This window comes from Mastigoproctus giganteus, chromosome 8, assembly GCF_048544385.1.
Source record: "Mastigoproctus giganteus isolate SK-2022 chromosome 8, ASM4854438v1, whole genome shotgun sequence".
In the NCBI taxonomy this organism is placed as follows: Eukaryota; Metazoa; Arthropoda; class Arachnida; order Uropygi; family Thelyphonidae; genus Mastigoproctus; species Mastigoproctus giganteus.
Genome location: NC_143582.1, coordinates 49249242 through 49265726, shown reverse-complemented (window position 1 = coordinate 49265726; position 16485 = coordinate 49249242). Strand labels below are relative to the sequence as shown.

The 16485-nt window shown below is 37.9% G+C and overlaps 1 protein-coding gene across 2 annotated transcripts in view; it reads left to right on the top strand.

Annotated features, from left to right (window-relative positions):
- The first annotated feature begins 7538 nt into the window (after nt 1-7538).
- LOC150081523 (DDB1- and CUL4-associated factor 6-like) overlaps nt 7539-16485 on the top strand; it is a 328354-nt gene continuing 319407 nt past the window's right edge. For both annotated transcript variants that reach the window (XM_090380016.1, XM_090380015.1), the window contains exon 1: nt 7539-7843. In XM_090380016.1, coding sequence (XP_090236142.1) covers nt 7756-7843 — 88 coding nt within the window. In that variant the 5' untranslated portion in view covers nt 7539-7755. The remainder of the gene's footprint in view (nt 7844-16485) is intronic.

Sequence of the window (16485 nt, the reverse complement as noted above, 5' to 3'; positions counted from 1 at the left end):
CTTTGTGAATTGGGGGATACATTTGCACATCTGCAGTCCGTGGGAACTTCCCCTGAGTCCAAGGATGCTCTCATAATTATGGCTAACGGTTTGCTTAGTTGCTTTGCCGCCTCCTTTAATATAACTGGATAGTTCCCATGCACCCCAGTTGCTTTTCTTACGTTTAACTTCAACAATTTCTCTTCCACTTTGCGCTCAGTTATTACAAAATCATTAAGTATCCTGCTACAATTTGATAACCTTCTGCCATTTTCAAACCTTAATAATTCCTCACGTGTGAATGTAGATGCAAAATACTCATTTAGTTTGTTTGCTAACTGAGCAGGATCATTAACAGTCGAACCATCGATGTCAAGTGGACCAATCAGATTCATCTCCCTCCTTTTAGAGTTTATATAAGTAAAGCAATCCTTCCTGTTTTTCTTAGCATCTTTTGCCAAGGATTTCTCGTAATCTGCCTTCGCCTGCCTAACCTCCTTTGTAACTTGGTTACAGATCAACTTGTAGCTATCATAGGCTTCTGTGTCACGTGTTAATTTGTATGCATCCCATGCATTTTTCTTCTCTGTTACGAGTCTCATTAGTTCATTTGACAACCATTTAGGCCTAAACCTTGAACAATATTTCTTAAAAGGTATGAAACTTTTAGTAGCATCCACGATTAATTCCTTGAATGCTTCCCACTTAGAATTTACTGTTGGTAACATCATCAGTTGATTCCACTGTACAGAAGTTAAAATCTGTCGAAGACCACTGACTCGCCTTTACGGAAGCAAAAACCCTTTCCTTTATCCCTGATGGTAATTAAATCTTTAAGTAAATCTCACGTCAGTACACTGTGATCACTGCCACCTAGTGCTTCTTTTATCTGCAAATTATTAATACACAAATGATCACTGCTGATAACCAGATCAAGAGTATTACTCTCTCTGGTTGCCTCTCGAACATGCTGCTGCAGAAAACAATCATCCAATAAATCTACAAATGTCTGACTTGTGTGTGAGTGACCAACCCACAAGTTCCAGTCTATATCTGGGAAGTTAAAATCTCCCATTATATGACATTCCGATTTACTAGCCCACTCTATTTCTCTGTTCATTGTACTCATTCGAGTCATTAGGCCTATAACACACTCCTACTCTTATTTTTGCTTTCGCAGTGTTTATGTCACACCAAACTGACTCAACAGTGCACTGTTCATCTATATCAACTGGATGCACTTCTTTTGATTTTATGTTTTTCTTAATTAACAGCATAACACCTCCTCCCTTCCTATCCTGTCTGTCCTTTCTGAACACATTGTATTCCACAAATTCCAGTTCGGCATTCCTTATATCTGTGTGACACCACGTCTCTGCTATCCCAACAATATCCGCCTTTGATGTCTTGACCAACACTTCAAATTCATCAAATTTATTTACTATACTTCTAGCATTGGTATACATGCAAGTATACATTCTCCTACTCCTATTCTTTGTTACCCTAACACATCCCATATACCCACCCGTTCCACGATGACCGCCCCCCTTCCCTGAAACCCCCAACACCCCACGTTCCAGGTCGCTACTTATTCTAATAGAACTTGTGCAAGAATCACCTTCACGTCTGCCTACGGCTACTGTTAAACTATTAGTCCTTGTATCCTCCCAAGCTATCAGTTTTCCGACCCACCTAACACTGCCTCGCTAGCATCAGCAAATATTCTTGCACCCTTTCTATTTAAGTGTATCCCATCCCTGTAGAAGCAGTCTCTCCTGTTAACAAGTACAGTCCAGGCTGAAAAAAATTCTATCCCTTGAGCCTTGCACAATCTTTCCAGGACCGAATTGATCGACAAGGCTCTCATCATATACTCCCTCCTATCGTGTCTGGGCAGAATTGCAGACACTTTCAAATTCAACCCTAACTCACGGCTTTTTTTCATCAGTGACCTGTACTTGTTAAGTAATTCTGCCGATCTCCTACTCTTGATATCATTAATGCCAACGTGTACATCTATATCACCTTTTGTGTCCTTAAAAGATGATATCTGCTCTACAACGTCATCAGCCTTTACCCCTGGCAGGCATACCCTGGTCCTGTTCCACCTATCCTTTTTACTAAGCATGTTCCCCGTTTCACTGACAATAGAGTCACCAACAACTACTAGTTCCTGAGGGACCAGCGCATTCTGCCTTTGGGGTTGCCGCTGTGTTGCATGATGACCAAGTGCAGGCTCTGGCGTTGATGTGGGCAGCTGAGAGCCCGATGGGCCCTCAATTTAGATCTTTCGAGGGCATCCACCCTGTCCTTCAAACTCTCATATAGGCCCATAACAACGCTGAGTTGTCGCCTGATTTCCTTACACTCCTTACATCGCGCGCACACACAAAGACATCCCCCATGGCAATATCTTTTTCCGTTCCAGATAGTTCAGCCAACAGTTCACATGTTGCACATTTTTTTAGGATGTGATGCGTTGGAGAATTGCCCCCGTTAGTTCTCCCCCGAGTCACAGCACTCCTGCCACTTTGTGCCCGTTGCTTTGCTGCTCTAGTTTGGGGCATGATACTTTAAATTAATAAAATCAATGAATTAAATTAATTAAATGTCAATACTACGCTATCTAATAGAAACAGAGAAGCATATTACTGTTTCTATAATTTTACGTTAGATCTACCTAACGTAATATCATAGAGGGTAATGGTAGATGGCTCTCTGTCTTCTAACTTCTCCACTAATGCTGGTGTCCCCCAAGGTTCAGTTCTTTCCCCCACTCTTTTCCTATAATATATTAATGACCTTCTTCCACTGACTGGAAATCCTATCCATAGTTTTGCCGATGGTAGAACATTGCTTTCCACTACCCATTTTGAGAAATCTTGCCCTGATCAATCAGCTTCAACTTCTCAAATATCCACTACCAATTCCTTTAATTGCCGATCTCCAGATAATTCTCCAGTGGGGCAAAGACAACTTAATTGATTTCAATCCTTCTAAAACTCAGTCTTGTCTTATATCTCGCAAAAAGGATTCTTCTGCTTCTATACTTATCTTTGGTGACACTTCGATTTATAGGCAAAATGATATATCTCCTTTGTGGATTACCCTCACTTCTAATCTCTCTTGGCACAAACACATTACAAATATTGCTTCCTCTGTATCTAAAAAAAACTTATTTTTCTCTTTCGCTCTCAGCATTACTTTTCTTCCAAATAGCTATTCACTCTGTACAAATTGCAAATCTGCCCTACCATGGAATATTGTTCCCACAACTGGGGCGGTGCCCCCAAAATCTCTCTCGGCTTCCAGATTCCATTCAGAAGAGGGCAGTTAGGTTAATTAATGACTCTTCTCTAACAGAGTCTCTCCACTCTCTGTCTCATACTCGTACTGTTTTTGCTGCATGCCTTTTCTACTGATACTTTCATGGGCACTGAAAATTTCATTGATTTCTATAATTCCCACTCTCTCTCTCTCTTTCAAAAAAGTCCAAACACGTGCCGCTACCAGCCTACATCCATTTGCTGTCCAACTTCAGTCTCTCAGGACCAACTTTTCTTCCTCCTCGTTTATTCATTCAACTGCCGTTATCTTTAATAACCTTCCTTCATACGTATTTCCTGAAAATTACAGACTACAGAAGTTCAGGTCTAATGTCAACAAATATCTTCTTTTATGTTCTCAACCTCCAACCCAAACATGGTACTAAGTACTATACCTTCTAATACCTTTCGTGTTTGGGATTTCATAACACACACACACACACACACACACACACACACACACACACACACACACACACACACACACACACACACACACACACACACACACACACACACACACACACACACACACACACACACACACACACACACACACACACACACACACACACACACACACACACACACACCTTTTTGAACTCTCTCCCGAACCGTTTTTCCTCAGAAGTTTGGAACGTCTCCCACAGGACTTTCAACCAGTCGAAATACTATGCTTAATTTTTGCCTCCTTCCTATTTGTTTCTAAATTTACCACAACTCTCTCTCTCTTTGTCTCGAACAAACAAACACCGCTTTTGTAATTTCGTTGTTTACTTCGTTTATTTCGCAGATAGCATTACAACCCTTTTATGTATGCCGATCCCCTCCAAAAATACCTATTTTCCTGTTTTCACATTACCGACAATTTCACTCCTTACCTAAATCGCCACCTCTGGCTCTGATTTTTTGAGGCAAAGCCAGACTGTCCAGTCAGCACTTCCGGTGCGTCTTACATCAAACGTTTCTTGAGAACTCGTTCCCATTGTTTACGCTCTCATTAACCCTTCCTCGTTCGTTCGCAAATGACCACTCCTTCCCTAGTACAGGGAAGGAGTGGTCATAAACAAAAACAGTGGTACAGACCACTGTTTTTGTTTACTCTCAGCTAACCCTCTTTGTACTACAGTATTGCTTACTTCTTGTTTCGTTTCCATTTAACTGCTATTTCAATTCACACGTCTACAACCTCTCTACTTCTAAGTCCAGTTTTTTCCAACCTTAATATTTACCCTATTCGAACTTAATAATTGAAAGCTGTCAGGTCTTTTAGCATTGAAAAGATATTTTATAATGAATGGGGAGCTAGCCCATTGCATCAACCCCCACTTGGAGGACCAGGGTATCTTCTTTTGTCTGGTCTCTAGCTACAAATCTTTCTGGCTTGGGAGGCCCTACCGGTAGCAAGCTACCACCAGCATAGCTCTGTAGATCATTGAGACATGCAATCAAGCCCCACCACCAAGACATGGTAAGGAATGGATGCCATGGAGAAGAAAAAAGAGAGAGGAAAATCAAGAAGGACGTGGACAGAAGGTGTGAAGCAGCTATGAATAGAAGAGGACTGTTGGACGGATTGGAAAGATAGAAGAAAATGAAAAAAAAAAAAAAAAAAAAATAAATAAAGGAAGGACTTTTCGATGTTAGGTTTAGGAGAACTGTAATAAATCCTAAGAAGAAGAAGAAGAGGAATATCCAAAGCTCAATATTTACCATATTAAAACTTAATACTCAAACCTTAATATTTACCCTATTTAAACTCAATAATCAAACCTCAATAATACAGTAATTCTCACTTTTCTCTGCCCTTCATTAATTTAATTTAAATAAATAATATTTTCATTATATTTGTAAGAGTGTACTTAAATACAGGGTCCAGTCACTTTCTTCTGATCACCTACCTAGTATCTAGAATATGCACCTTTCGCAGCATGCACCGCAGCCAGCCGCCGTGGAACTGAATATAACCGCGGAAGGTTGCTACGGGTATCTGTGACCATGCAGACTGCAGTGCACCCTGGAGTTCCTGTAGGTTCCTTGGCCGAGGATCCATCTGTCTGATGTGGCGATCGATGTGGTTCCATAGATTTTAATTTGGGTTAAGATTCGTGGAATTGGTTGGCCAAGGGAGTAGCTTGAATTCTTCCTCGTGCTCCCCAAAACACTCACGGACAATTCGGGCGACATGGCATGGCTCATTGTCTTGCTGATAGATACCATCGCTACCGGGGAACACGGTCAACATGTACGGGTTTACCTGATCGGCGACGATCGATAGGTAACCATTTGTGTTCAGGGTGCCCTTCAGAGGTATCAGTGGACCTATGCCATGCCATGGAAACCATCCCCAGACCATAATGCTGCCCCCACCAGTCTGCCAACAATCGTGTCCGGATGTCTGTTCTCGGAATCCTGTCGATGACGTGAGGAACTTTAATGGGCTCTTTTCACTCCGTGGCTGAGTTAGTCGGTGTCAGGCGTAAATAGCAAGGTTACCCCCGGAAACTGGGGTTTTTCGTCCAGCAAAACCTGCAGATCGACAAGAGAACACACGCAATTTACAGACACAAAACACATGGGTAGATGTAATCAATTACGGATGATTTTTTTTGTCTGTTCTCGGAGTCTGCGAGGTAGCACAGTGGCATCGCCTCCGTTCATGAGGTTTACATAACAGTACACGCGAAGCGTGCACGGACTGTCAAAGATTAACAATACTTTATTTTTTTTATTTATTTTTTTTTTATTATGAAAAACCCCAAACACGAAAGGCATCAAAACCTATAGTACTTAGTACCGTGCATGGGTTGAAGGAGAAGTATGGGAGCAGGGGAATGCCGGAAACTTTGCTCTAGAGACTAAACATGGGTTTCACCACTTCAAGCCTCTACTGCACTAAAACTAAATTTAATCTAAGAATTTCTTTTTATCCTCGCCTTTTCCTGTTATTATATGGGGTCAGCGTTTTTTTTATTTTTTGGCATGCAATTTTTACGGCCGGATGCCCTTCCTGAAGCTAACCCTCACCCTTTATCCAGGCTGGGAATATGCGGTGGTCATTCAGTGACCTGCCGCATCCTCCGTATTTGGTGGGTACGGGCTCGAACCCCGGTATAATCAAGGGGCGTTTGCTGTGCATTACTGCTCCTGCCCACCTGGCTACGGAGGCGCGAATCTAAGAATTTCTTTGTTTCGTACAAATTGAATAAAAAAAATATATAATTGCACGATTTCTATTTGTCCTACTTTAACGAAAGTTGGGATGACTCGATAAATCTATATGAACCAAATATAAAAATTCATGAAAATCTGTTCCTTAGGATTCCCAGTTACATACGGACGGCAATAAATAATCACGCTGATAATAAACAATAGGCGCTAATAAATCTCTTACCCGCGCACACCCGGGAAAGAAGAATCCAACACGCAAGCTCCGAATAGCAAGTTTAAATTTCGTGCCTAGAGACGGACAAATAGAAAGAAACTAAGAATAAAAATGTTAAAAGTATTAAAAAAAAAAAAGGACTATTTTTTTTTTTTTTACTTTTTTCTGAATTATTGAAATTACATCGTAAAGCATACAGACTGGCAGATAGAGTGAGCGACACGCATGCTCCGGTTGAATAACAGGTTGGAATCACTGGTTCAGTCACAGGTTTGAATAGAAGTGTTACAACACTCATGCTGTGACGCTAAAGTACGGATTACCGTTCCTTTGAATACTTTTAACCTGAAACGTTATCCCTATAATGCCTTACTTAGAAAACAGCGTTAAGAGATTATAACTGTTTTAGTCCCAACAGCATCAACGATTATTTCCTGTTGCAGTCAACGTGAACAATATCTAATAAAATCAGAAAAAAAAAAAAAAGAAAAAAAGATCATTCACGTAATGCGTGTGTACCATAAAGTTTTAAAGTAACTTCTAAATAAAACAGCATTGTTAAAAAAAAAAAAAAATAGATTATTTAAAGTCCCGTTTCATCTTTGTTGGATGAAACCTCACTTAAAAACGGACGTCCGTTCATCTGAACTAAGTAATATAGATGCTAATATTTTGTATGTGGTCGCCATTGAAAAAAAAAAAAAAATCTTTTGATCTTAGAAAACTGTGTATGATATTCATGATAAAATTTAAGGTTTGGAACTCTTAAATTTTAGCATGCATAAAAATCATACGTAATTTTTCAAGAATTTGCCATACCTTTCGTGTTCAAAGCGGTAATATCTTTGTTTACATAGGAGTGTTAAAGGTTTGTTAGACAAACGTTGTTACGTCTTTTGCTGTGGCCTCAGTCTTGTTGGTAAAACGCTGCCAGGTGATGGATGGGAAGCGAGAGGTTGTGTTGGAGTATTATACTTAGTTTTTTTTTTTTTTTTAATTGATATATATTTATATACATAAATTAGAACTGAACCGTATGTCCTGTAGTCTGTTTTTCTCATAATTATGAGGAAAAGAGAGGTACTGTTTAAAAGACTCTGGAATACGCCATATGGATTTACGACTCCGTTTAATTTGTTTGATGCTGCCAAAAGTAAGTCTAAGTCTGATAATGATATATAGAAAATATATTTCATGATAATAAAATGTATAAAATAATATCCCCAACTTCAGTTTAAAGTGTAATGGCACCTCACTGTTTATACAACGCAACTTATGGCGATTAAATTAAAAAAAAAAAAATTTATAGAAATAAATGAATGAATGAGATCGATGCACAAGTAGCAAAACTAGTTTACTAGTTTGTACATATCTATATACAGAAAGAGGGTATGCCCGTATTTTAAATGAATTTTAATGTATTTTAAATGAATAATAAAAAAAATTATAGAGTTATAGCGCTGGCGCTTAAAATATTAGTAGGGTCGAAGTGCTTACTTTTTAATTTATTTTATTTATTTACTTTTTTTTTTATTTAACTGTGTCCCTTTTTTGTGGAGAAAAGGAGTTTTAATTTTTTTTAAATTTTAACAGCGCCCTATTCAGCGATGTATTAATGGTTGAAGGTCCCTTTTTCAGTTTTCACCGATGAACCCCCTCCACATGAATATAAATTTAGACTTGGGACCTAAGGGTCCTGAGATATTTTAATTTGGCCACCCTGTTGTTACTTTGCTATGGTTGGTTTATTAAGATAAGCAGTCAGAATAGTTGTAGTAGTATACCATTTTAATTATTCCATTTAATATTTTTATATGAAATTCATGCATTCAGAGCTTGTAGTAATATAACCTTAAATATTTAAGGTTATATTACTTCAAGGTTTGTGTATTGCACAGTTGGGGTAGGAGGAAAATGAGGACCATTTATGGATAGGCCTGCCTTATTATCTGGCTTTAGTATTGCTATCAGGAAGGTAGAGGCAGCCAGTAGACCAATGCAAACCAGCAGACAGTATATATATATATATATATATATATATATATATATATATATATATATATATATAGTGTGAGTCAAAATTATGTATACACACTTTAACAATCCATAATTTATGAATCTGATAATAAATTTAAATTGTTGAATTACTTGTTTGGCTTCTATTTAAAAGAAAAACTCGTACAATGTTCAAAACGCTCTCCTTTGATATGCATTTTTTGCAAAAATTACATCTTTTTTGAACACTTATATGTAGAACGGATTACAAGTCATTTGAAATTCTGTGTGTTTCCTGCTCATGTTTCCTGCTCAATTCTGTGTGTTTTCAGTGTATTACCCTCCTCTAGCATTTTTGAGCATTCACCTTATCTTTCAGGTCTCTCCATGCAAAAAAAAGCTAAGGGACTGAAGTCCGAGACTGAAGGTATTCAAAACAACTCTCTCAATGACCTACCCATTTTTCATGAAATTCTTGTTTATACTCCAACACGACCACTAGGTCAGTAGAGTTTACAATAAACCATCAATACGAACTTTAATCATATTTAGGAGTCACTGTTAACTCCGATCCACTCAAAGAGTGCATGCTACTGCAGTTGTGCTCCTGACTACTCGGTTATGGCATTCCTTGTTCAGATAGTCATGGACAGCAGTTTGAAAATGTTGAGATGTGCCTTCCTGTTAAAAAAAAACAAAAAAACCACTATTGTATCTGATAATGGGTGCTACATAATTCTTAACATTTCAAGATAATTCGCCCCAGTAACAATGCCATTGAATCTGTTAGAATCCCATCAGAATTCACCGTGCTCAATCCATTCAAGTCCTTGTACACCTCAGTCAGATCATGTTGCAGGTGCCTAGTCTCCACCGCTGCAATTTGCAGAACTTAAGCCTCTCTTTGTAAGAGGATCCCTTCATTCCCCTCACCAATCTTGTTGCCCTTCTCTGTACGAGCTCAAGCAAATCTACATCCTTCCTAAAATGAGGCCTCCAGATCTGTATGCAGTACTCAAGGCGTGGCCTGACCATTGCCTTATACAAAGGAATAATCACCTTCCTTTCCCTGCTAGCACAATTCCTGTATATCATTGACAAAACCCCATGACCTGCTCTTGCAGCCTGTCTGCATTGCTCAGAAAACTTCATATCTGACTGCACAATTACTCCCAGGTCTTTTTTCATTTTCTACCACCCTAAGTGTAGTACCACACAGTTGGTACGTTCCTCTGGGGTTACTTCTACCCATATGCAGTACTTTGCATTTGTCAATGTTAAACTTGTTGCCACTTCTTAGCCCATCTGCCCAAATTTTCTAGATAATGTTGCAGTAGCACACTGCTGTTACTGTCATTAACAACCCTGCCAACCTTTATATCATCTGAAAACTTTGACACTAAGCCTGATATACCTTCATCACGATCATTGATAAATATAAAAAACAACAGTGTACCCAAAACCAAACCTGTGGAACTCCACTAATAACATTAGTCTACGAATAGCAGCATCCATTGATTACCACCCTTCTATCTTCTCCCACTCAACCACCCTTTTATTCATTGTAGCAACTTACCCTTAATACCATTCTGCTCCAATTTGTACAGTAGTCTTCCATGTGCAACTGTCAAAAGCTTTCCTGAAATCAAAGTATATGATATCAAAATTAGTTTTTGCATCCAGTTCCTTTGTAACCACATCATAGTATCCAATCAAATTTGTCAGATAAGACTTTCCCTTAACAAACCTATGCTGTGTCTGAATTATTGCTGCAGTCTTGTCTAGATGATCCTGCAATGCATATTTAACCAGTGACTCCATTATTTTACCCAAAACAGAAGTTAAAATAACTGGTTTGTAATTACTTGTCACCCTTTGATGCCCCTTTGTGAATTGGGGATACAGTGCCACATCTCCAGCACGTGGGGACCTCCCCTGGGCCCAAGGATGTTCTCATAATTATGGCTAAGGGTTTGCTTAGTTCCTCTACTGTCTTCTTTAATATAACTGGATAGGTCCCATCCACCCAAGGTGCTTTTCTTATGTTTAACTTCAACAATTTCTCCTCCACTTTGCTCTCAGTTAGGTTTATCTGAGGGAATAAACTCATCTACCCACTTGTATAATACCTGTAAATTCATGTGTTCTCTGGTTGGTTTTCCTGGATGGAAAAAAAAAAAAAAAACTTTGCTCTCCTTTTCTGAGACCAGCTAATTCAAGCACAGTGTGAAAAAGGCCCATAAAAGTTCCGTCCATCATTGATGGGTTTCAAATCGGATGTCAGTGATATACAAGAATTTTTATAGCAGAGATAACAGATGATTATCTGTCCTAGGAAAATTCTCATTTGACCTTTTCTGGGGGAATGGCTGCAGAGAAGGGCAACGAGATTGGTGGGGGAATAAAAGGGTGCTTGCGGGCCCCTCCGTAGCCAGGTGGGCAGAAGCAGCAGTGTGTAGCACATGCTTCTTGAATAGACTGGGGTTCGAGCCCGTGACCACCAAATACGGAGGATGCAGAAAGGTCAGGGAATGACCACTGCATATCCCCAGAGCAATATGGCTTTAGTTGCTAATGCTCCTAAAAACCAAATAAAAAACACAAATCTTACCTGGGAAAGCCTTCAGTTCTGCAAATTGCAGTTTCTGGAGCCATAGACACCAGTGAGGTGATTTAATTGTGGTGTTTAAGGCTTTGAATGTATTGAGCAAGCTCAATGCTGATGGCATTCTTCATCTTGATCAGACTATACACATAAGGGGATGTAAATCAAATTGAGGAAAGATGGTTGCAGGATAAATGTGTGGAATTTTAACTTCATCTGGTGGGTAGTGACTGTTAGAACAAACCTCCGTCTGTTTTTGTGGAAGTGGGTAATTTGAATAAATTTAAGGAAGAACTAAACTAGTGGATGGACAGGTGATGTGGGATTTTTTTGTTTTTTTTGCTGGGGATGTTATTACAGCGAGTATAATAATCAACTGCCAGAGTGGTTTTTGTCAGATTATGATTTAAAATCATGGTCCAACAAATGAGTGTGATAGCAGCAGTGTGGGATAGGAGACCTTGAAGCTGCAAATGAGTTTTGTTGGAGAATTTGAGGAGTTTGTTAAAGTGGATGATGATGCACTAGAGCAATGTTAATAGCAGAAGTGCTGTTGACTTCTGAGCTAAAATAATGATGTTTTTAATATCAGCGAAGAAAGCACATTCACTGCTTTGTGAAAACAAGATTCCCAAAATCCATTGAATGTATTACAGCACTATTTCTCAACATTTTTTCAGATATGGACTACTTTTTTTATTTGAGATGGAAACTATGGACCACTTTTGTGTATTCAATATACAGATCACGGACCACAAAAATATTAAACTGTATATACAGTTATATTAACTCTGTTTTAAATATAGTGATATTATTATTAGTAGTAGTAGCCATATGGTGCAAGGAAGCCTGAGGCTTATGCTGCACCAGCCAAAAAAATTCCTGATTTACCCTGAGAGAGAGAGAGAGAGAGAGAGAGAGAGAGAGAGAGAGAGAGAGAGAGAGAAAGAAAGAAAGAAAGAAAATCAGAAGTAAAAAAGAATCACCAAGAAAGAGAAGGATGATATATCCAGCTCAGGACCATGGGTGTGCCAAGATGTGAGCCTCTGTAGTTATACTTAACTTATGCAGCATGCATTAGGTTGTTATAGGCATTCCCATATCTCTTGGCACTGATAATGTTAATAAGACTGTTGCTTAGTGCCAAAAACTTTGTTGTTGTTGTTCTGAAGACCACTTTTGTAGGTTACATGTACCTGGACCTCAGGTTGAGAAACACTGTATTAGAGAACATTTGTTTGCTATAATATTGATAATGAAACAACTGTTGCATTTGACAAAATTTGTGCTGTAGTTAAGAATGCAAACCATGCAAATGAAACTGCATTTTTTCCTTAAATTAGATTAATTGGTTATACTCCAGATTATGAGTACACATCCAGAGGAAGTGACTTCTTTTTATTATTATTATTAGCTATATGGTGCAAGGAAGCCTGAGGCTTATGCTGCACCAGCCAAAAAAAAAAAAATTTCCCAAGTTACCTTGAGGGAGAAGAGAGAGAGACAGTGGTAGAAAGGATTCACCAAGAAAGAGAAGAATGATGATATCCAGCTCAGGACCCTGGGTGTGCCAAGCCCATAATCACCAGATGTGAGCCCCCGGGGTTACTCCATCCCGAATTACTGGCGTAAACTAACCTAAGCTTATCTCACTAGCCAAAATTGAAAGGCTATTAAAAAACCCACACTTCTTTTGCTTGAATCCATCCCAAATTTGGCCATGCCCACAACGCAGTGACAAGGTGTACTCGTAATCTGGAGTTCAGCCAATTAATTTATTAAAAAGGTAATTAGCTGTCATGTTTCCTTCAGTATTAACACTGATTCTGCTTTGTCTTAGTTATGCAATACTAATTTTATATTTTCATTTCAGTTGTTATCTTTACTAATGGTTTCTCTTATAAATAAAAGAAATCTAAGGAAAACATTATTGATATTCTTATTATTGTTAGAAACAAAGCTTACATTAGTGTTTAAAGGATGCATATAAAAAAATCTTATGACATTTTTTTTTCTTCTTTTGAGTGCTTCTGTGGGTGCAAAATAATGTATTGTTTTATAAATTTTATGTAATACATATATTGCTATAGTAACTAGGAATATTGTAGTGTTATTAGTATTGAAACAGCATATGACATAGTATTACTGTTTGCAGTTAGCTTAAATTAGTGTTAAAAATAAGTAAAAAAGAATTTAATATACACTGGTGTTCAAAGAAAGTGCATCACCTAGGAATTTCACATTTCTAACCCTTTTTTATGATGGTATGTTACATTAATGACTAGCATCACAAATAGAAATATAAGCCAAAGATATTTATTAATAGTTAAGGCAAAGCTAAGTAATGTTTGACAGGTGCTCTCAAAATATTCCAAAATGAGCATTTGCAACCTTTATACAACAGTTTTGGTAAACACAACAATTATGGCTGAAATGTTATCAGAATCCCTCAATTTGCTTCAGATTATCATTTTAAATGGAAAACAAAATGAAAAGTTCACCAGGTGCAAACTAATATTTAGTTGAACCACTGCTGTCCCTGATGACAGCAGCACACCGTTGAGGTATTGACAAGATCAATTTCTGAAGGTAATCAACTGATAGTTCATGGTTCCAAACACGAATTATGACTTCCTGCAGTTCACGAAGGGTCGTTGGTTTCTTTCTGGCAACTGCAGATTCCACATGATGGCAACAATTCTCTATAAGATTCAGGTCTGGGCTGTTTCCTGGCTAGCTAAGAGTTATAATGGACCATTCTTCTAACCATTTTTTTCACCTGTAACAAATGTAAACACATTACTGTTGAACCTCTAATGCAGAAATGAAGCTAAAGTAACTACAGAAGTATGGCAGCAGTTTGCCTTCCAATATAGCCAGGTATCCATTGGCATTTACGAAACCTTTTATAAACTGCAGGTGACCTATTTCGCGTTATGAAATGCACCCCCATATCATTTGGCTGGTAAGGAATTTCACTGTAGACATACAGTCTGGATGTTATTCTTCACCATGTTTACGGCGAATCGTCTGTCTTCCATCAGAGTCATGCAGGTTGAATTTCTTCTCATTCTAGAAAATAACTGACTTCCACTGCTCAGGGATCCATTTGACATGCTCCTTACACCAAATTAATTGGGCCTTTTTCATTTTTTGTGTGAGTAGGGGCTTCTTCTTAGGATGACAGACTACAAGTCCATTTTTGAAGAGGTGTCTTCTGACTGTTACTGCACGTGCTACTACCTATATGTTCTTCCCATTTTCTTTTCAGCTCAGATGAAGAAGCTTTACGGTTTTCAAGGCATAAGCGCTTCAAAACGCGGTCCTGTTGTTTTGGCATAGAGACTCATTTGCGTCCAGTTCCTTTTTTTCCTATCAGCAGAATTTCTTTCAAAACTTGAGTTTGGAAAGAAATCTACTCACTGTCGACTGATTACAAGACACTCTCTAAGCAATATGATGGGAAGAACATTCTTCCTCACTTAAAGCAACAATAGCACTCTTTCTTCATGGCGTCAACTGCATGTAATTCGCCATACTGAAACAAGCAAGAAATGACTGCAACTCTTGCAGAGTGTGCTTATATTGCTGAAAGTAACAGCTGATGCAATCTGTAAGAAATATTGCCGTATACTTACATTTTCGGACAACAATTACAATTTTAAGGGATGATGCACTTTCTTTAAACGCCAGTGTATATATTTTTTTCATTTTAATTTCTGTAAACAGATGGAAACAACAGTTTCTATATTGAATCTATACAAGTAACTTCATATGTTTTTTTAAGATATGAAAAATGGTTTCTTAAAAAAAAAAAAAGGTAAAAGCAAGAAAAGTGCAATGAAATTTAAATTATAAGTTGTAGATTATTATTTTGAATAAAGTTTCAGTTTAGCTCCATTATATTTAATTTATTTCTTACTATAATCTACATCCCTTCCAATAGAAACTTTTTTTTTTTTAACCACACTGTCCTTTGTGTGTTTGTCCAGAGTTTTTATGGAACCATCCAGCAAGCCTGTCTATTTTGTGATATTTCATACAAATCTGTGGAAACCATTATGCCTAGTAGCAGTTAGTAACTACTAATGATTCAAATGATTTTATTATTAGTAGTGGCAAATGATGCAAGGAAGGAAGCTTATACATTATCAACAAAAAAAAACAAAAAGAAGAAAAGAAGATACCTACATCATTTGTCCATCCCCTCTAATAATTTGTCTAATTCTTCCTTAAATTTATTTAAACTACCAACATCCACAACAACAGATGGAAGTTTGTTCCCAAAGGCAGTTACTGTCTGGTTGAAAGAAAATTTTTGTGTGCCTATCCTACAACCATTCTTTTTCAATTTAAATTTATGTACTTTTTATGTGAGTTTTCCGAGTAAGCATTAGAATGCTATCAGCATTTAATTATTCAATCCATTTAACGTCTTAAAATCTTCAATCAAATCTCCTTGCAAGTTACCTTATTTTCAGATGTTGCAGTTTGCAGAACTGAAGTCTTTTTTTACTTTCTTGGTAAGAGTAGCATTTTGTGTGTCTGCCTAATTTTGTTGCTCTTCTCCGCACCCATGCCAACAGATGTACATCCTCCATAAAATGAGGCTTCCAAACATGTATGAAATATTTAAGGTGCTGTCTAACCATTGCCTTTTAAAACATGATACAGAACTCAATGAGCTGCCCTAGCAGCCTGTCTGCACTGCTTAGAGAACTTCATGCCAGATTATATATCCCTCCACATCTTTTCTTGTCTCTTTTCCCTTGAATGTGGTACCACCCAATAGGTACTGCTTCTGATATGCAGTGCCTTGTGTTTTTCAATGTTAAGCCTTAGTTGTCACTTTTGAGCCAATTTGTCTAGGTCTTATTAAAGTCATACTTCGATTTCTGTCATTAACTGCACTGTTGACCTTCATATCATCTTCAAACTTAGATATTAAGCTTGACATGCTTTTCTCAGTATCATTAATAATTATTAAGAACAATAAAGGGGCTTCACTGATAGTTCAGTAACCATTTCCTGGCTTCTGCCACTCAACCATACCTTTATCCTTATCAGGTTTTTTTTTTTTTTTTGACGTGAATATGTCTTTAAATTCGGTCCGGTACACTAGCGACCAAAAAAATGGCAAGATTTGTCGCTCTTATATCTCGTAAACTATAAATGATAATCTAATGATTTAAATT